This window comes from Oryctolagus cuniculus, chromosome 10 (assembly GCF_964237555.1).
Source record: "Oryctolagus cuniculus chromosome 10, mOryCun1.1, whole genome shotgun sequence".
NCBI lineage: Eukaryota > Metazoa > Chordata > Mammalia > Lagomorpha > Leporidae > Oryctolagus > Oryctolagus cuniculus.
In genome coordinates this window covers 60,030,874-60,052,445 of record NC_091441.1, presented here as the reverse complement: position 1 = coordinate 60,052,445, position 21,572 = coordinate 60,030,874, and the positions used below count along the sequence as shown (strand labels likewise).

At 42.3% G+C, this 21,572-nt stretch overlaps 1 protein-coding gene across 6 annotated transcripts in view; it reads left to right on the top strand.

Annotated features, from left to right (window-relative positions):
- MYOM1 (myomesin 1) overlaps nucleotides 1-21,572 on the top strand; it is a 166,423-nt gene that overhangs the window by 85,059 nt on the left and 59,792 nt on the right. For 4 of the 6 annotated variants that reach the window (XR_011379417.1, XM_070050417.1, XM_070050418.1 and 1 more), the window contains exons 14-18: nucleotides 2,847-2,971; nucleotides 8,848-9,031; nucleotides 9,616-9,790; nucleotides 12,135-12,256; nucleotides 15,980-16,176. Coding sequence is in view for 5 of the 6 variants with exons in the window: in XM_070050417.1 (XP_069906518.1) it covers nucleotides 2,847-2,971; nucleotides 8,848-9,031; nucleotides 9,616-9,790; nucleotides 12,135-12,256; nucleotides 15,980-16,176 (803 nt within the window). In the remaining variant the exon portion in view is untranslated. Of the gene's footprint in view, nucleotides 1-2,846; nucleotides 2,972-8,847; nucleotides 9,032-9,615; nucleotides 9,791-12,134; nucleotides 12,257-13,396; nucleotides 13,685-15,979; nucleotides 16,177-21,572 lie in introns of all 6 variants that reach the window. The other 2 variants (XM_051852088.2, XM_051852087.2) reach the window with 1 other exon arrangement.

Here is a 21,572-nt window from a genome sequence, read left to right as displayed (position 1 = left end):
GAGAACTGGCTGTTAGTGGGTAGGGCAAGATTCTTAAGTCTCAGGAAGGTTTTTTTGTTTTGTTTTGTTTTGTTTTGTTGACAGGCAGAGTTAGAGAGTGAGAGAGAGAGACAGAGAGAAAGGTCTTCCTTTTCCGTTGGTTCACCCTCCAATGGCCACCACGGCTGGCGCACCGCGCTGATCTGAAGGCAGGAGCCAGGTGCTTCTCCTGGTCTCCCATGGGGTGCAGGGCCCAAGCACTTGGGCCATCCTCCACTGCACTCCCAGGCCACAGCAGAGAGCTGGTCTGGAAGAGAGGCAACTGGGACAGAATCCGGCGCCCCGACCGGGACTAGAACCCAGTGTGCCGGCGCCACAGGCGGAGGATTAGCCTAGTGAGCCACGGCGCCGGCCTGTGTTTTGTTGTTTTTTAAGATTTTTTTTTGTGGAGAGGAAGTTTTTGGTTGAGAAGGATTAGACTCAACGGTGAGCATTGTTCCAACCTCTACTTCCTGAGGAAATCCATTCCCAAAGGAAAGGCACCTCTGTCGATGACTGTGGGAGGGGAAGAGCCCAGACCTACTGCTTGGGTATAAGACCAAGGCAGAGAGAGAGGAGGGCTCAACAGCACATGGCAGTCCTGAGGCCAAGGAGTAAATGCTTGTGGGGAAGCTCAGGGGACTGAGAGAACCTGAAGGCCTAAGTCATACATTTCAGTCCTTCCCCAGTTCTTTTTCCAATGACTAGAATGGAGTTTTACTTCCAGGAACTGGCTTGGCTCTAGGGTATAGGAGGGGACAAATCCAGCAAAGACACCATAGGCAGTAGTGGTGAAGCATAAGGTGCCTGCCCAAGGGGTGAACCCTCTCATGATGAGCATCACAGACACAGCAGTTTTGAGGCTACATGCCAGGATCAGGGTTGAGAATGAGGTTTTTTTATTTTATTATTTATTTATTTGAGAGGCAGAGTTACAGACAGAGAGAGGGAGAGATACAGCAGTCTTCCATCCACTGATTCACTCCCCAAAAGGTTGCAATGGCTGGTGTTGACCTATCTGAAGCCAGGAGCCAGCACCTTCTTCTGGGTCTCCCACGGGGCTGCAGGGCCCCTAGCACTTGGGCCACCTTCTACTGCTTTCCCAGGCCATAGCAGAGAGCTGGATCAGAAGAGGAGCAGCTAGGATACGAACTGGCACCCATTTGGGATGCCCGTGTTGCAGGTGGAGGCTTGGCTTACTACACCACAGCGCCGGCCCCCAAGAATGAGTTTTATAAGCTTTCTCCAATAAAATTTAAATCACTGTTTCTTCTACTGTGTCCACTGCCAATCTCTCATCCAAGGCAGAGGACCAGACAGTAAGAAGAAGTGGGGGAAATGCCAAGGCCAGGGAGCTGGGCAGCAGCTGAATTTAGATTCATCCCTACTCACCTCCACCTTCACTCATTCTATAGAACACAGTCTATGTTGGGATGAGGGCAGCATCGAGGCAAAGGGAGGGAGAATGCTCACCGTATTCTTCCTCCTGCTTTGATCTGCAGTGTAGCCACAGCAAAGGGCCCTGAAGCTGAGGAAGAAAGCAAAGGGTTGGAGCACGGGACTGTAATCCAGCCTGGAAAGGAGAGAACTTCTCTTGCCTTGCATCCAATTTGCCAAGAGCTTCACTCAGAGCTGCAAAAACAGGCAGAAAGAGCAGGAAGTGTTTAGGGCGGGTTCGGGGAGACCATTACAGACGAGGTGATTTAAGGATCCCTTGTGACCCCTGAGATGACCTGCGAGCATCACTTGGCGGACTGGGTGAGAAGTCCAGCAGACATGCAGCTTTGTGAGGAGTAAAGAACCAGAAACACTGGGTCTTCACAGAGTGAGTGGCCCTTGATCTGTTCTCTGGTTGCCCAGCGTCTGAGCCATGGCCTGCTCCGTAACAGCAACATCTTCACTCCTTGATGCCACCCAGTCTGCCACTTGCTGGGACCACTCTCCAGGCAACCCCTCCCTCTGCAGTGCCATCTGCAGGCAAGAGAAGCCCCTCGGTGAACTCGACAGCTCACTTTTCTACACTTCTCCTATGCATCTGGCTCATGAGTGGAACAGGCCATTCGGAACATCCATAAGCATCAGCTCATTTTCCCAGGAGCTGCCAGTCAGTAAAACTGCAGAGCAGTGCTGCTGTCGGCAGTTCCACTGTCAGCCAGATGGACCTTGTTGAAAATGTGCTTCCCAAAGTCCCTTTGCTCCTTGACACTGGGCTGGATGCCCTCATAGTATTTGGCAAAAAGTGGATCGCCATCATTGTTCAGAATCAGAATGGCTTTGACAATATACAGGGAGGGTTTCAAAATCAGTGTCTGTATCTTGCCCCTCAGCTGGTGCTGACATTAAACTTATCTTTAATTCCACCTTTTCCACAATATTTTTTGAAGTACTTAATGTTTCCTACTAAGATTGGAATAAACTATGATGTAGAGCCAGGTAGACCAACCTTATTTCACCACATCTGGTAGACCTTGACATGGTAGACCCACCACCTTCTAACACTCTCTTGACTACAGTCTGTTCTTTGTGTCCTTTAGCACATGAGCACACCCTGGCCTGTGCTGTTCAACTGCTCTTTTCACCAACTCATTTGTAAACTCTTCCAAGACAGGAACAGTCTCCAGATTCTTTAACTCTGTGCACTAAATGCTCAATGGCATTTGAATAATGAATGCAATAATGAATGAATGAAATTTTAGAGACAAGGAACTTCTTTATATGAGAAGCCATAATTAGCTCTTCCTTGTTGGGGAGAGAAGCATCTTATAGCCCTCTGAGTATCCTGGGATACCTAGAATTTGTGCCTCTCACTTCTCCTTATTGTTTTTCAGAGGGCATTATTCCTGGGCCCCCCACAGAGCTCTCTGTCACAGAGGCCACGAGGAGCTATGTGGTGCTAAGCTGGAAGCCCCCTGGCCAGCGTGGCCATGAGGGCATTATGTACTTCGTGGAAAAGGTAAGACGCCAGAATCAACATTATCATAATACTTTCTAAAGATTTCCTTAAAGAAATAGGGATTAAATTTTTGGGGACAGTGGAGTGAGGGAGGAGTGTGGGGGGTGTCCTGAAGGAGGAGGGTGGGAAGGCCCTGACCCCTTTAAAACCTTGTCAACTATGAAATCTTTCTACAAGAAAAATATGTATCACACAGCACTTTGCCTGAAAGTTCAGGGAGGTCTATGGATCCCGGAAAACTAACCCACAGCTGCCTAAGAGGTCCAAAGATGCAGAATCAGAACCCCTATAAGAATGGGATTGCGTCTGAAACTGTAGATTGCCTATAAGACAGTGTATTCTACAGACTTGCTGTGTCTCCTTGCTCTGGTCATGGCTTTTCATCTTTCTGCCACTTGTCTTTCTATAGTAGAAAATGAATACTGATGAGAATAGGTGGGAGAGAGAGCTGGAGAACTTAGGATACTTTCAAATGGCTTGAAGAGTTGAAGACAACAAGCTCTCACATGGTTAGTTCCACTTTAAGTACAGGTGGTATAGTGGGATCAGGGAATGAGAAAATGATGTAAGATATTAGCTGGTTCTTTCCCCAGATATCTTACAATTATGTTGGGGATTAGAACATTGGAGAGTACAGCATATAATGAAGACCTAGGATGCATGGGAAGAATGAAAATGATGTGAATCAATCACACCTATAGTTGAAGGAAGTCCTGAGGGGCATGCATGCCCGACTCCTGGACGTGAATCAAGACCTGGCCAGGACATTCAGGCGAGTTGACCCAGCTGCCCGAGTAGAAACACAGGAGCACCTGCAAGGCAAGGCACAGGTCTAAGGAGAACAAGAAGTCCTTGGTAAATAGGGCCAGGGCCCCTGGAAGAGGATATTTAAAGAGAATTTAAAATCAAGTTAAAAATCTATTTGTTCAAGTTTTTATTAGGTTATAATTAAGAAAATGAAGCAAAGTAAGTATGCTATATAAGAACATTAGCACTTTTATTGGTAGTTATTTGCTTTTTTTTCAGAATAAAGAAACAACTGTTCAAATGCTTGTACTTCAAAGTTTTATAAAAGTAAATGATAGCATTACTTTCATAATAAAATTATAGAAAGTTTTTTTGTGAAAATATATGGAATTTAATTAATTCCCTAAAAACCTCTCTATCTCTATTCCTTATGGCCTTGTAATTACTTCAAACCCATGGCTCTTGAGAAAATTATACTGGAGCTAAACATGCTAGGGTCTGTGATTTCCCCTATTATTTGCTTTTAATATGCAAGTTTAGTTCATGTCTTTGAGCTTCATGCCTCCTTACTTCCTGCTTATCCCTAGCACACTGGTAACAATAAACGTATCATCTCTTCCACATGCAATATGTACATCTTCCTAGAGAGTATGGTTTATTAAAAATACTATTAAAAGTTTATATTTTTATTTTGTCTAGGTATTTGCCTCGGTTAATTGTAACTTGAGTAGCATTCTAAGCTTTTTCTTTTAATAGAGGGCAAGAATAAAGTGATAGATAGATGTTCCTTTTCTGATGTGTTTAATACAAACCCCCACTGAATCTCTTTGAAATGCTCCACGGGGAGAGTTCTGAATAGCCCCTGTGACAGTAATTACCATCTTTCCTATTATAATGACACATAACAACCTGTTTTGGAAACATTTTCTTAGCTTAAGCCAACGTTGGCTTTGGTGGAACATTTTCTCTAGTCAAACTCTTATTTTGCCACAGAAATCTGTAAGTTCCCTAGACCCAAATACCTCTAAATCTCTGGTTGAAATTTAAATACTCTCCCATCTGCACACCTATTTGAATGGACTAGAAGGGGATGTTTATGAGCACAACATCGAGTAGAGAAGCTGTACGTTGCACAGTCCACACTTACTGAGCACACCGGATGCTGAAGTATTGGGGATGCAGAACATGTCGAGAGACCTGGCACACAATTTTTACGTAACTATCCAAATGTCACACTCTTCCAGGCTAAGTCTGAGATTATTCCTGATGAGTCACTTCTGATAGGTTGACCTTCTAAAGGGAAATGGCTCACTCATATCCTGTGGCATATTTCCATCCCAAGAATGTTCATGCACTGGGAAAGGTGCCTCATGGGTTACTCCTGTGCTGCTCACACTTCTACATAGAACTTCATACCTGAGATTTGCAGGCATATAAAGCATGCAATTTCCTTTTATAATTGCAGGCTTTCAACTGGTTGTGCTCTGTCCATGAGCCTAGAAATGGTTGATATATAGGAGTTTATTATCCAGGGAATCTGATGAACTAGTCTCCAACACTCCTAGATTTCTTGTTCCACTGTGTCTTCTCAGCGCTAAACCTCTCCCTATCTTGTGCTCTTTCTCATGTCACAGAGGAGCACTTTGTCACTTGGCAGTTGAATTTCTATCAGCAAGAATGAAAATAGCTACTGTTTTGTTTATTTATTTATTTATTTATTTGAAAGTCAGAGTTACACAGAGAGAGGAGAGGCAGAGAGGAAGAGAGAGAGGTCTTCCATCCGCAGGTTCACTCCCCAATTGGCCGCAATGGCCCGAGCTGCGCTCATCCGAAGCCAGGAACCAGGAGCTTCCTCTGGGTCTCCCACGCGGATGCAGGCGCCCAAGGACTTGGGCCATCTTCTACTGTTTTCCCAGGCCACAGCAGAGAGTTGGATCAGAAGAGGAGCAGCCAGGTCTTGGACCGGTGCCCATATGGGATGCCAGCGCCTCAGGCTAGGGCGCTAACCCCATTGCACCACATTGCCAGCCCCATTAGCTACTGTTTTGTTAGCCACTTTGTTCTTGCAGCAATCCTCTGAAACTTTTATTCTCAACGTGCCTGTTTTATAGATGAGAAGATTGAGGCATTGACGGGGTGTATAATTTGCCCAGTGGTACATAGCTGGTATGAGGCAGAAGTAGGAGTTGAACCCAGCCAGATTGGCCATTACACCAAGCTGCCTTTCTGTCTTCACAAGCCTAAGTCATCTGTGGAAAACTGATAATCACACAATACCTACTTCATAGCATAGTTGAGAAAATCAAAGAATCATAATGGCTTGGCACAGTGAAAGGAGGCTATTGTTTTCATTATTAAAAGTTTAAATGACTGATAATTGTTTAAGAATTCCCCAGGAGGGAATATGTAAAAATGAATCAAAGCCATACACTACAGGATTAAAAGTCTGGGAGAATTTTATCTCTCTCTGGGCAGCACATTACCCCTTCCCCCATACAAATGACACATTATCATAAAAGACTGCACATTGGTTTAGAGTTTCCCTTGTCAGATATGCCCATTTTACAGATGATGAACTGAAGCCAAAAGCAGTCATGGGACTTCACAGGTCACGTAGCTCATTATGAACATTGTTGGGATCAGATCCAGTAACTTTGGGGCCTTCCGTGTGCCATGTCACTTTCCATGTCAAGGCAGTGAAGACAGTGAAGACCATGCTGAGTGGTGTACTATTAAATTTATGTTTCCAAAAATGTATCATCCTTGACAGCCAATCAATCTGTCAATAATTTGGATTTCTGGAAAAAGTTTTTGAAACTGTTAAAAAGTTCTGTAACAAAATCGCAAGAATCTGAATTTCTGCTTCTGCTGACCCTGGGCAGAGTTGGAACTTAGAAGAAGAATGAGAAAGGATTATTCTTGTTATTCTGAAGAATATGCTTCTGACAATGTTCTTACTAAATCCCTTACCAAAGTTCAGCTATAACCGCATCCTTCATTCAAGATTTTCCAAGTCACTCGAGATCATTTTGATTATAAGAACAGAATCTCTCTCTCTCTTTCTCTCTCCCTCTCTCCCTCACTCAGAGATTTATTTATTTACTTGAAAGGCAGAGTTACAGAGAGGCAGAGGCAGAGAGAGAGAGGTCTTCCATCCTCTGGTTCACTCACCAGATGGCTGCAACCGCCAGAGCTGCACTGATCAGAAGCCAGGAACCAGGAGCTTCTTCTGGGTCTCCCACATGGGTGCAGGGGCCCGAGGACTTGGGCCATCTTCTACTGCTTTCCCAGGCTGCAGAGAGCTGGATTGGAAGTGAAGCAGCCGGGATTTGAACTAGTGCCCAAATGGGATTCTGGCACTGCAGGTGGCGGCTTTACCTGCTACACTACACCGCTGACCCCAAGGACAGTATCTATTTAATTAGCTTTCTCATTGTTTACTTTACAATTTGAGCAGAAAGAAAAGAAATTTTAAAAAAAATTTTAAATGTATTTGAAAGGAGGGTTTCTTTTTTTTTTAAAGATTTTATTTTTTATTTATTTGACAGGCAGAGTTACAGGCAGAGAGAGAGAGAGAGAGAGAGAGAGAGAGAAAGGTCTTCCTTCCATTGGTTCACTCCCCAAATGGCCGCAACGGCTGGAGCTGTGCAGATCCGAAGCCAGGAGCCAGGTGCTTCCTCCCAGTCTCCCATGCGGGTGCAGGGCCCAAGCACTCAGGCCATCTTGCACTGCTTTCCCAGGCCACAGCAGAGAGCTGGACTGGAAGAGGAGCAGCCAGAACTAGAACCGGTGCCCATATGGGATGCCAGCACCGCAGGCGGAGGATTAACCTAGTGCGCCACGGCGCCAGCCCCAGAGAGGGTTTCAATCTGCTGGTTTATTCACCAAATACCCACAACAGTGAGAACTGAGTCAAGCTGAAGCTGGGAACTCAATTTGGGTCTCTCATGTGGGTGGCAGGAACCCAATAATTTAAGCCATCACATTGCCCTCCAGGGTGTACAGGAGCAGGAAGCTGGAGGCAGGAGCTGGAGCCTGCTATGGAATCCAGCACTCCAGTGAAGGACGCAGGCACCTTCACCGCTAATGTCCAACCCCAAAGAACGTATTCTTTGTCTTTCACTAACTTCATTCATTCAGTGAAAAAATGAGTTGATTACTATGTGCCAGATACAATTCTGGGCTCTAGCAGTGAACAGGACAGCTCCCTGAACTCAGAATTTTCTTTCCAGTAGAGGAAACAAGAAATAAATTATTTCAATTCAAAGGATGATAAGTGTTCTGAAGAAAAACAAGGCAGGGTAAGGGATAGACAAGGATAAGAGCAAAGCACTCCTTTAAACTGGCTATGAGGAAGAGGAGATCGAGAAAACCTTTCTGAGCAGGTGGTATTTGAGCACAGAACTGAATGATCTTGCATCATTAAATAGCACCCAATTAAAATAATACAGTTTGGGGCAGGCATTTGCCCCAGTGCTTAAAGCACTGTTAAAACGTCCACATCCCATAGAGGAGTGCCTGTGTTTGAGTTCTGGCTCCAGATCGTGATTCCAGCTTCCTGTTAATGCACACCCTGGGAAGCAGTAAGGGATGGCTCAAGGACCTGGGTCCCTGCCACCCACATGACAGATCTGGACTGAATTTTTCCTTCCCACCATCAACCCCAGACCCAGGACCATTTTGAGCATTTAGAGAGTGAATCAGCAGTGGGGAACTCTTTCTCTGTCTGTGTCTGTCTCTTTGCCTCTCAAGTTTAAAGAATTAAATAAAACATTTTATAACAATTCAACAAAAATGAAAGTATTAAACACAGCATATTAAATTTAATTACCTGCCCTAAGAATCAGAAAGACATCCCAAACTATACTCAAAATAAATGACTCAAGTAGATTGATGATCATATTTAGTTAATAACAAAAATGAAGTATTAAAGTAGTGTATTTGTCAAACAGTACAAAACCGTATTTGAGTTAGAAGTTCTGTGGACTTCAGAAACCTCCTTTGGTATTTCTCCAAATCTCTTATCCAGTCCAGTTGCATAAAGGCAGCAGTGTGTTGGCAGAGAAATAAAACATGGACGCCTGGCTTCATGTTCCCCTGTCTCAGTGGGTGTCTCTGTTCTGCCGCAGTGTGAAGCAGGAACGGAAAACTGGCAGCGGGTGAACACGGAGCTGCCCGTGAAGTCTCCCCGCTTTGCTCTGTTCGACCTGGCCGAGGGGAAATCCTACTGCTTCCGCGTGCGCTGTTCTAATTCAGCAGGAGTCGGTGAGCCCTCAGAGGCCACAGAAGTGACCGTGGTAGGGGACAAACTTGGTAAGTGGAGTTAGGCTAACTGTGAACTTAGTTACCTCATGAGAAGATTCTAAGGCAAGAATCTAATTATCAGACATACACTTACACACACCCACATGCACACAGGGGTCTTCAAAAGCTCATGGAAATGTATATTTGAAAAAACTATCCATGTATTTCATTTTTGTGTATGCTAAAATAAGCTTGTCTTTTCATTTCATTTCCAACAAACTGTTAAAGTAGTCTTGTATATACAGAAGTATATAGTCACAGGTAAAAATGGTGGCATCTTTCTTTCGTATTTATTGAGAGCTATGCATGCTCTGATAAACAAAACATCATTAGTTTTGCTTGTGAAAAGTAAACGTGCCCAGGAATTTGGAGTTTTAACAGTAGGTGCTGATGTGTTTTTTCCTGGTGTTCAGAGACACTTAGTTTATCATTATGTTCTCAACCTAACCTTTTAAAAAATTGTCTATGTTAGCAGATAACATATTTGACTTGATTCTTTGTGTAAAACTTTGATGAGGGTATATTCTGCACTGCTGATAAGTATGAATTTTTTAAGCCACACTAAGTTGATCACCATTTTCCTCTTTTCTCAGATATCCCTCAGCCTCCTGGCAAAATCATCCCAAGCAGAAACACGGATACCTCTGTAGTGGTTACTTGGGAGGAGTCCAAAGATGCTAAAGAGTTGGTCGGATACTACATCGAGGCAAGCGTGGTTGGCTCTGGCGAGTGGGCGCCTTGCAACAACAACCCCGTGAAGGGCTCACGGTAACTCCCTGGAGGCACTATGGACCCACACAGCAGCAAAAACACCCAACTGAGGGGGAGGTTTTTTTTTTTTTTTTTTTTAAAGTTATACCTTAAATATCCAAATGGATTTAAAATTGAGCATGTCTAACAAATTACCCTTGGGCAAAAAAAAAAAAAGTTTTCCTTGTGAGGTTAAACACTTAAAAACACATCATACTAGCTATTCTAAGAGCTCATTTTATCTCTCTTTCTGATTCTTTTCCTATTTGCTATTTCTTCTGGTTTTACCCCTCTGTTCTGTTTAATATGAAATGTGATACTAGATTCCAAGAATCTAATAGTCTCTACTTAGCCTAAATTACCCATGCATTCTAAAAAAACAGAAAAAAGTCTCCACATTTTTTCAAATTCTGAGCATTAAAACCAGTACTAAGCAGATATAAATGACCACACCAGAATATTCAGAACACTTCGATGCCTTTTTGTATCTGTTTTTTTTTTTTTTTTTAAGATTTATTTTATTTATTTGAAAGGCAGAGTTACAGAGCGAGGTAGAGACAGAGAGAGAGAGGTCTTCCATCTGCTGGTTCACTCCCCAAATGGCCACAACAGCCAGAGCCAAGAGCCAGAAGCTTCTTCCCTGTCTCCCAGGTGGGGCTCCCTTCTGCTGCTTTCCCAGGCACATTAGCAGGGTGCTGGATCAGAAGTGGAGCAGCCAGGACACGAACCAGCACCCAGGCTTTAACCTGCTGTGCCACAGTGCTGGCCCCTGTATCTGTTTCTAATGTCGGGAGGATTTTTTTTTTCTTGTTTTCAACAATTTTGTCAAGCAGCATTGCAGCCTGATGTTGAGTTCTGACCTGCACTCACACTCTGCCTCCTTTGACTTAGGACCAGTCTAAGAGGAGAATTCTCCTAAAATTGTCAGACAGGCTATGTAGTTAGCTTCTCGCTTGAGTCACTTGTAAATCCAAGGACCCACATACTACAAGTTAGTTCTTTTACAGAACATGAGAGAATAGAGAAACCTATTAATGGGAGAAGGAAGTATGTTTTGTGAGAGACTCAATAGCTTGCCTGTGTATTTCATTTTTACTGAGTTTTCCAACATCTTCCTTGGATCACTTAGAAAAACATTCTTGAGTGTGGGCAGAATCTGCCTCTCCACAAATAGGAGCTGCTGAAAGACAGGCACCACCTTTTATTTGTGTCTACAATGTCTAGCTCAGGATCCAGAGTGCCAGAATGCTCAGTAAATGTTTGTGGAACTGAGATAACTCCAAAACTAAGGGATTGGACAATATTTTACTTGACTCTGTTATATATTTGGTTGTGCTAACAGTCATAGAGTCATTAGCAGACCTGTTATTTCCTCTGGGTACAGTCCTTAAGATGGATTTAAATGTACAATGTTTCATGAAATGCTCTTTATAGCCATAATAGCTATTAAAGTATGAGGTTGCCTTTTCTATGAAACTGCCCATGGATTCATGCTTGATTGTGGGGTCCTTTAATTAGTAATTCTAGAATCCATTTTTCATTTTATTCTCAGATTTTAGTGTAATGTAATTTCTTGAGTAATTGTACCTTCTCTGAAATTCAGAGAGACAATGGTTAGGTCTCTGTGACAAGAAGCAGTCTGTGCCTTTCAGCTATAAATATATATCTAAAATAGCCATTCAGTAATATTACTAGGGGAAGCATTTGACGTAGCAGGTAACATGCCACTTGGGAGAACTGCATTCCATATTGGAGTGTCTTGGCTATGCTTCCAATTCCAGTTTCTTGATAACGTACCCTGGGAGTTGGCAGGTGATGGCTCAATTAACTAGGTCCCTGTCACCATGTGAGAGACTTGGGTGAAATTCCAGACTCCTGGCTTTGACCTGGCTGAACCCCAGCTATTGCAAGCACTGGGGGAGTGAGCCAGTGAATGGAAGATCTCTTTCTGTCTACCTCTGGCACTCCGTTTCTCTGTCTTTCAAAAAAAAAAAAAAAAAACAAAAACAAAAACAATTTAAAAATAATAGTGTTGATGCCCCATTACTTATTAAATGAGTTTTATATGTCAGGCCCTATAATAGGTACTTTACAACTTTATAACTAATACATGAACATTATTATGTAGGTATTATTGTCTCCATTTTACAGTGAGCATCAGGGAAAAACCATTTTTTTAACAAAATTTACAAAATTGCCTCATTTGCCTTCTTAAGCATATAAGATATTTGAATCTCTCTGCATCTTTTTATTCTTTTTGAAAAATGAATCATTTTGATAAAACCAAATCATTTAATTGAGCTAATAATCATCTTCCCTGACTTCCTTTCTAGAATTTTTAAAAAATTTTCTTTCCTTTTAGATTTACTTGTCATGGATTGGTGACTGGTCAGAGTTATATTTTCCGGGTCAGAGCCGTTAATGCTGCTGGGCTTAGTGAATATTCCCAGGATTCGGAAGCTATTGAGGTCAAAGCCGCTATTGGTAAGTTCGTCACGCATAACTTTGTTGGGGGAAATGAGTTTTTCTGAGTTATAAAGGAACATATCTTCCTCTCCAGAAATCATTTGAAGCTTGTAGTACTGCTCCATGGTTGCATCCTGAGATGGTCATTTTCTTTGACTCTTGGTGACGTCTAACTTTCCATAGCTGTCATTTTACAGATCTTCGTCACTTGTCCTGATTCTTGGCATCTATAACCTTCCCATCTTCACAAGCCCAAGTTTCCTCATATTTCCCATTGTGTGAACCTCCATTCTAACTTCACACTCATCCTGGGACTGAGAAGGGCCATCCTGATTCCATGAAGTGGGGCATCACCCGTAACACAGATCATCTAAAAGCCATTTCATCTGCGACGAAGCCAGGCTTGTTTTCACTAATAGCACATTAACCTGCTTTTTGTAAACTCCTCTAAAACTCATGCAAAGCACATGTCATTGCTTAATCACATGTTTACATATGTGTGTGTGTGTGTGTGTGTGATGTACCTCTTAAGCTTGGAAAGTAGAGAGAGAACTCAGGTAGTTCAGAGGGACAAAAATAAAATCTGTGAAATGATAACACATTAAAAAGAATATCACTTGTGTTCAGTTATCATCCCATATTACCTTTGAATATTCCTTATATGGACAATAGTGGTCATGTTGCTTTGAGATTGGGAGGTACAGATCATTACTATAGTAGTAACGGGCATATTTCTGTTATAAAATTAGGATTAGGATTTTTAATATGTCTCTTGTACACTTTATGATCACTCTTTAAAGTTCTGTTGAATAATAAGGCTTATATCTCAAGAAATGTCTGAGACATGTTTTTTCTTACATAAAGACACATTTGGTTCTGCATATAGAAACAGTTCCTGTTCTGTCTATGGTTTTTTGCTTTTGTTGTTGCTCTCGTTTCTTCTTTTCCCAGAATATGGAGAAGTTGAAATGTATTCTGGTGTAAATTATGTGAAATGTACGCTTTCTGTATTTCTGGCAAATTCAACTGACTTCCGTTAAGTCATGACTGTTTTTCTTCTGCTTGTGGTCCTAATGTTTTCTACTTATTCTCTTACCTAAGAGCAATGTGCGCTGTGTCCAGGCTCACCGCGTTTCTGTTGTTATTTGGAAATTGTAGGGGGAGAAGTATCTCCAGATGTGTGGCCTGAGCCGAGTGCTGCGCCCGGTGGACTAACAGACTCCAGGGGGTTTGTGCATGAGGCCTCCCCGCCAACCTTTCAGAAAGATGCTTTGCTCTATAGCAAACTTAACAAACCTTCACCACCCAGTAGCTCCCACAACCTGGGCCAAACAGAAGTGAGTAAAGTAAGTGAAACAGTTCAGGAAGAGCTGACCCCATCACCAGAGAAGGCAGCTCCTAAGGGGAAAAGTAAGTCTGAGCCCCCGAAAACGAAGAAGGACCTAGGTGAGAGTTGAAAAAATCGAACTGTCTCATCTGTCTCCATCCTGTCCTCATCTCATTGTCCAGATCCCATCTCTCATCTCTGTTTGCTTTCATCAATGTTGGTTCTTAATTTTTTGTGTTTTCAGCTCGCCACTCGAAATACTTTCATCTAACGACTTGCAAAAGTAATTGGGTAGGGGTTTGGGGCTTAATAATGGCAGAAGGTCTAGAGTAATTTGGTTACAGAACTTTTTTGTTGTTGTTTGTCAGGGAGGCACACCTGTGGTCTCATTTTGCCAAGAGAATTAAGCATGAGGGCAGAAAGAACCTAAAAGTCGTAGCCTGTGTGAGATCCTTTAGAATATTCATGTTCAGTACGTGTAGCAGAAAAATATTTCACAAACACGTAACATTGAGGCAGGGCCATGGTTGTGAACCTCTGTTGGTCTCCCTCAGCTGTCAAATAATTTACTTCAAATGACTATAGATAACTGTCTGTTCTGAGTTGCTATGATATGCAATCCACATTCCCAGAGAGATTTACTTTAGACTATCAGTAAACTAAGATTATCCAATTAGGATATTTGATATATGTGGTACATAAGTGTGTGTGTGTATAAAATTTTTCAGTAGGTAAGTGGATAAATGGTGGTACATGCAGACAATAGAATATTATTCACAGAAATGAACTATCAAGCCATTTATCACACATATTTACACACGCACACACACACACACACACACACACACATATATATATATATCCTAAGGTAGAATGTTTTTCTAATCAAATAAGAAAGAAAATGATGAACACATGGTGATAAATTTCTAAATGCTTCTCATCCATCCCCTATTTCTACCCACCCCCAACCTCTGAAACAACCTATGTTTTTTGACACTTTTTTTTGTCCCTCATCTCGAAATGAGATGAGATATTCATTTGAGGTTCATGTTCAAACAGTAATCTGAACTCTTTTTTTTTAGATGTAAAGAATAAAGGAGGTTGGTGAGTGGGGAAGAAAAGAATAAGATAGTTTATTCTCTATAATCCAAATAAATATTTATAAAATTCCTTCTGACATCATTGCATATTTAGATGGATTTCTTTCCATCACTCCGTACTGTAATGTCAATAGTAGATTGAAAAGTTGATCAGCAAAGCCACAAAATGAAGGAAGACTTTTGAAATGTTCTCCAAATATTTTTCCAAGTAGGCATTAACAAACACAGTGCCAGCAGTATAATAAGTAATATTCCACGTCAGGTTAAAAATAATGCAACAAAAATATTATATACTAAGAGAAAATCGCAGGGTACATGCGACCAGGGGGAGGCACCTGACTCCTGGCTTCGGATCAGTGCAGTGCCGGCCGTGGCGGCCATTTGGGGAGTGAACCAACAGAAAAAGGAAGACCTTTCTCTCTGTCTCTCTCTCTCTCACTGTCTAACTCTGCCTGTCAAAAAAAAAAAAAAAAAAGATTTATTTATTTTACTTGAAAGTCAGAGTTACAGAGAGGCAGAAGCAGAGAGAGAGAGAGAGAGAGAGAGATCTATCTGCTGGTTCACTCCCAAATGGCCGCAATGGCTGGAGCTGGGCCAATCCAAAGCCAGGAGCCAGGAGCTTCCTCCAGGTCCCCCACACAGGTGCAGGGGCCCAAGGACTTGGGCCATCTTCCACTGCTTTCCCAGGCCGTAGCAGAGAGCTGGATCAGAAGTGAACCAGCTGGGACTCAAACCGGTGCCCATAGAGGATGCCAGCACTGCAGGCAGTGGCTTCACCTGCTGAGCCACAGTGCTAGCCCCAATACCTGCTTTTAAAAAATGTTTTTGAAAGCTGTGTTCCAGAATAAGATTTCTCCTGTTTGCAAGCTCTCTGCAAGGATAAGAGAGCCTGAATAGTGAGATCTAATCATTTGGAAATTCTAAATAAGGGAATTGAAGCAGAAACTGATAATGCACATTCCACTTTCTTCAGAAGGCAAATAAAAACAAAACCACATAAAAAACAAAAATACATACCTTGGAAAAAATATTTCTTATTGTGGAAAAAAAGAGTCATTCTTTTCAGGATATTGTACCATCTTGCTGCAGCAGATTCTTTTTATCTTTGGCATTATAATTGCAGTGTACTTTTGACCCCGTGTCCATCATTTTTTCTACATCAAGTCACAGGTCAAGTTACTAATACGTCTCATGTTTTAATTTTACACTGCAAGATCTAGTGCCCTCATACATGGCATCAGTTAAGCAAGTTTGATACACAGGGAGTCATTAACACATTTCTGTCTTACTCACAAGCTATTCTTATTGCAACAGCGGCACCATCTCCACCCTATGATATCAAATGTCTTGAAAGTTTTCGTGACTCAATGGTTCTTGGATGGAAGCAACCAGATAAGACTGGAGGGACAGAAATTACTGGCTATTATGTGAATTATCGCGAGGTAATTGGTGGAGTACCTGGAAAATGGAGAGAAGCCAACATCAAGGCTGTCAGTGACGAGGCATACAAGGTAAGCCTGTGACTTCCGTCCTACATATGAGGCTATGCTTGCACACACACACATGTGCACCCTCAGCACCTTGTAAAGGATTCCTGCCATTTCTCCAGTGTCCATTGTCTGCTGTATCATGAGTTCGTGAAAAACATACCTAGGTAAATACAAGAAGTTTAGTTAACCAGGTAACATTTATATATTCTGATTCATATACATAATACTTTCTTAGAATATTTATCACAAAATGTATACTGATTGGGAAAACTAATGTTTCTTGCAAAATTTATAAAACATCCACATCCAGTATGCCACTAGCTTCAAGAGTCCCTGGATCCAAATGACTCTAGAGTTTTAACTCTCAGTATCTAAATCTCAGAGGACAAAGGGATAAGGCCTTGATGACCAGACTCAGTCTTCCACAAAGTGTCCCTGCATAGTGGCGCTGTTGGCCAGAGAGGAGTACTCCATGTGTGTACTCCTCTACACAGAGGCCTCCACTATTCAGCCCACCTCAGGCACCTGAGGTCTCACTGATGCCTTCACTGATGGCTCCCCTCATTACTGTCATCTCCCAGCACTCACAGAACCTCATGCTTTGAGGGTCCATAGCAGGGTAAGGCCAGGGCAATGCAGATTTCCCAATTCAATGCCACATTCTAATTTAACGTTTGAAAATTATGGAATGTCATATACATACTTAGAGTGTACAAGTGAAATTACATGTTCAAGATTCTTTCACATCTATGTGTGTAGCAATAATGCAATCTTTTCATTACTGTATGGTATTTCATCATTTGACTGTATCACAGTATACTCTTCTACTCCATTATTGAATGCTATTTGGGTACTTTCACATGATGCAGATATGAACATTTTTTAAATGTTAAATAAAGATTTATTTATTTGAAAGACAGAGTTACAGAGAGGGAGAGGCAGAGGCAGAGAGAGAGCTCTTCCATCCTGTGGTTCATTCCCCAAATAACCACAATGGCCAGGGCTGGGCCAGGCTGAAGTCAGGAGCCAGGAACTTCTTCCAGGTCTCCCACATGGGTTCAGGGGCCCAAGCATTTGGGTCACCCTCGGCTGCTCTCCCAGGCACACCAGCAGGGAGCTAGATTGGAAGTGGAGCAATCTGGACTCGAACCATTTCCTATATAGGATGCTGACATTGCAGGCAGTAGCTTAACACATTACGCCACAATGATAGCCCCTGCTAAGTTTTCTTAATAGCTAAGTTAATAAGTTACCTAAAAGTTCTGTTGGACAGTAGGCCAGGGTGTTGACCTCTTATGAAACAATCTAGAGAGAAAAAAATTCAATCCTTTGGAAAGTATCTATTGGAAGATTTTTAAAAAAGGGATTTATTTTATTTGTTTGAAAGGCAGAGTTATGGAGAGAGAGAGGGAAAGACACAGAGAGAGGGAAAGGCAGAGAGAGAGGTCTTCCATATTCCCCAAATGACTGCAGCACCTGGGGGCTAGACTAGGCCAAAGCCAAGAGCCGGAGCTTCTTCTAGGTCTCCCACATGGGTGCAAGGGCCCAAGCATTTGGGCCACCTTCTGCTGCTCTCCCAGTTGCATTAGCAGGGAACTGGATGGGAAATGGAGTAGCTGGGACTCGAACTGGTGCCCATATGGGATGCCAGTGCTGCAGGCAGCAGCTTTACCCACTATGCCAAAGGACCAGCCCCACCTGTGAAGGTTTTTGTACATGTGCTTGTTCATATGTGCATTTAGTTTCTGTAGCTTATTCACAGAGTAGATTAGCTAGACCAGAGTCATTTATCTTCCACTCTAGTAGAGAATTCCATACTCTTTTCTGAAGAATACGGAAATTCCTGTTGCTTTACATCCTTGTCAACACTTGGTGTATTCACACAATTTCAGTTTTGGCAATCTGAGTATCAAATGAATGTGAATATATTTTTCTTTGTAAGTGGTCCATTCTGACATATTTTTAAAGATTTATTTATATATTTGAAAAGCAGAGTTACAGAGAGACAAGAAGAGACAGAGAGCTTCCATCCACTGGTTCACTCCCCAAATAGCCACAACCGCTGGGGCTGGGCTGATCCAAAGCCAGGAACCAGGAGTTTCTTCCTGTTCTCCCACGTGGATGCAGGGGCCCAAGGACTTCTGCCATCCTCTGCTGCTTTCCCAGGCACATTAGCGGGGAGCTGGATTAGAAGTAGAGCAGCCAGAATTTGAACTGGTGCCCAGGTGGTGGTTTTACCTGCTGTGTCACAGCACTGTTCCCTTAACATTTTTTAAATGATATGCCTGTTAAGGCTTCTACCCATTTTTCTAATTTTTTTATTGACTCATAACATTCTTTATATGTTATTAATATAAATACTGATCTGTGTAAATTGTGTTATCTTCTACCACCAGTGGCATGTTTTCCTCTTTTTTTTTCTTTTTTTTTCAATTTTTTTTTTTTTTATTTTTGGACAGGCAGAGTGGACAGTGAGAGAGAGAGACAGAGAAAAAGATCTTCCTTTTTGCCGTTGGTTCACCCTCCAGTGGCCGCTGCGGCCAGCGCACCGCGCTGATCCAATGGCAGGAGCCAGGTACTTCTCCTGGTCTCCCATGGGGTGCAGGGCCCAAGGACTTGAGCCATCCTCCACTGCACTCCCTGGCCACAGCAGAGAGCTGGCCTGGAAGAGGGGCAACCGGGACAGAATCCGGCGCCCTGACCGGGACTAGAACCCGGTGTGCCGGCGCCACTAGGCGGAGGATTAGCCTAGTAAGCCACGGCGCTGGCCATGTTTTCCTCTTTATAGTGACCACATTAATTTTTAAAAAATTTAAAATTTTAATTAATTTTAACAGGTTCAATGTAATTTGTAGACACAAATCTAAAAACATGATATTCCCATCTTCCCTTCCCCCACTTTCATTCCTTCTACCCTTCTTTCTGCCTTTTTTTTTTTTTTTAGTTTTTGAGATAACATTTTAAATTTAGATTACAGTACAAAGGCTTTATCCTTCACCAATTAAGGAGTTTTGCAAGTAGTTTTACAAGTACAGGGACCCTAGTTTAGTTAGAATATAGACAAAGGCTAAAAAAAAAATTGAATGTGTAAATGACCATCTCACCCATATATATATTTTTTTTTTGGTCAACTAGTCATTCAGAATTTCTTTCAATTAAATAGAACCAGTGGCAATTCAACATCTAAATATTTCCTGAACCACATTCATTTTAATCTCAAATTAATGGTAGTCAGATGTACCAATATTTCCTTTGTCACTGGTGATTTGTGCTTTTTTGAAGAAATACTTTTCATAGAGATATTGTAGATTACATCCTAGAAGCTTTATGGTTTTCCCACTTACATTTTTTAAAGATTTATTTTATTTTTATTTGAAAGACAGAGTTACAGAGAGAGGTAGAGACAGAGAGGTCTTCCATCCAATGGTTCACTCCTCAGATGGCAGCAATGGCCAGAGCTGTGCCAATCCAAAGCCAGGAGCCAGGAGCTTCTTCCGGGTCTCCCACGTGGGTGCAGAAGTCCAAGGACTTGGGCCATTTTCTACTGCTTTTCCAGGCCATAGCAGAGAGCTGGATTGGAAGTGGAGCAGCTGGGTCTCAAACCGGCGCCCATATGTGATGCCAACACTTCAGGCCAGGGTGTTAACCCACTGTGCCATAGCGCCGGCCCCTCCCACTTACATTTCAGTCATTAACTCACCTTTAATTTTTGTATACACTGTGAGGTAAGGGTCACATTAATCCTACCCCACCTCCAGTGGAGACAGAGTTCCCCAGTATTGTCTGTTGAAGTTTGTCCTTTTCTGCAGTTCTGCTAGGCTGCCTGTATCATATCAATTTTCTTATAGGCACAAGACCATTCTGGTGATCTCTATTCTGTGCTTCTGGTGTGTTTGTCTACCCTGGGCCAAACTACACTGATTCAATTATTATGGCTTTACAGTAAACTTGATAACTGATAGATCAAGTTCTGCCAGTTCCTTCTTCTACCAGGGCTATTCTTAGCTATTTGTACTTTGATATAAGTTGTAGAATTACATTGCCAAGTTTTACCAAAAACAAAGACACACAAGAAAAAAAGAAAGACAACAATAAAAGAAATAATATAAACTAAAATCCATTGGAATTAAAATTGGGACTACATTGAATCTAGGAGTAAATTAAGGAATGATTGATACTTTTAAAAATATTAGGTAAGGAATAATTGCCTTTTAAAAAATAAGTCTGCTAATTCATGAACATGATATTTCTCTTCATTTATTTTGCTCTTCTTTAAAGTTTTTCTCCTTTTTTTAAAAAAAGATTTTGTTTATTTATTTGAGAGGGAAAGTTGCAGGCACAAAGAGGGAGAGACAGAGAGAAAGGTCTTGCATCTGCTGGTTCACTGCCCAAATGGCCACAACGGCTGAAGCTGAGTCAGGAGCCAGAAGCCAGCAGCTTCTTCTGGGTCTCCAACCCAGGTCCAGAGGCCTAAGAACTTGAGCTATCTTCTGGCTGCTTTCCCAGGCCACAAGCAGGGAGCTGGATTGGAAGTAGAGAAGCTGGGACTTGAATCGGTGCCCATATGGGATGTCGGCACTGCAGGCAGAGGCTTAGCCTACTGTGCCACAGCACTGGCCCCTAAAGTTTTTCTTTAAAATTTTGTAATTCTCTGCAGAGATTTGCACATCACTTATTTATAGGTACTATATATTTTCAGTGTTGTCAATAGTATATTTTTATATAGTTTTGTTGCTGTATAGAGAACTATAATTTTTAAATATTGATTTTGAATACTGTTGTTAAATGTAGTTTTTTGCTGTTTTCTTTTCTAAAATTTTTTCAAGATTTATTTATTTATTTATTTGAAATGCAGAGTTACAGAGAGAGAAAGGGAGTGGGAGAAACAGAGAGTTCACTCCCTAAATGGCTGCATTTAGGGCCAGTGCTGGGCCAGGCAGAAGTGAGGAGCTTCATCCATGTCTCACACATGGCACAGGAGCTGGAGTACTTAGAGTCATCCTACACTGCTCTCCCAGGCACACCAGCAGGGAGCTGAATTAGAAGTAGAGCAATCTGGACTCAAACTGGTACCCGTATGGGATGCTGGCATTTCAGGTGGTGGTTTAGCCTGTTGGCACCACAATGCCAGCCCCTGCTAAGTGTTCTTAATGACTTTAATAAGTTACCTATAATTTGTTTTATTCCCTCTTTTTTTTTAAAGATTTTATTTATTTATTTGAGAGGTACAGTTACAGACAGTGAGAGGGAGAGACGGAGAGAAAGGTCTTCCACCCGCTGGTTCACTCTCCAAATGGCCGCAATGGCTGGAGATGCACCAATCCGAAGCCAGGAGCCAGGTGCTTCTTCCCAGTCTCCCACATGGGTGCAGGATGCCGGTGTCGCAGGCAGAGGATTAACCTACTGCGCCACAGCAC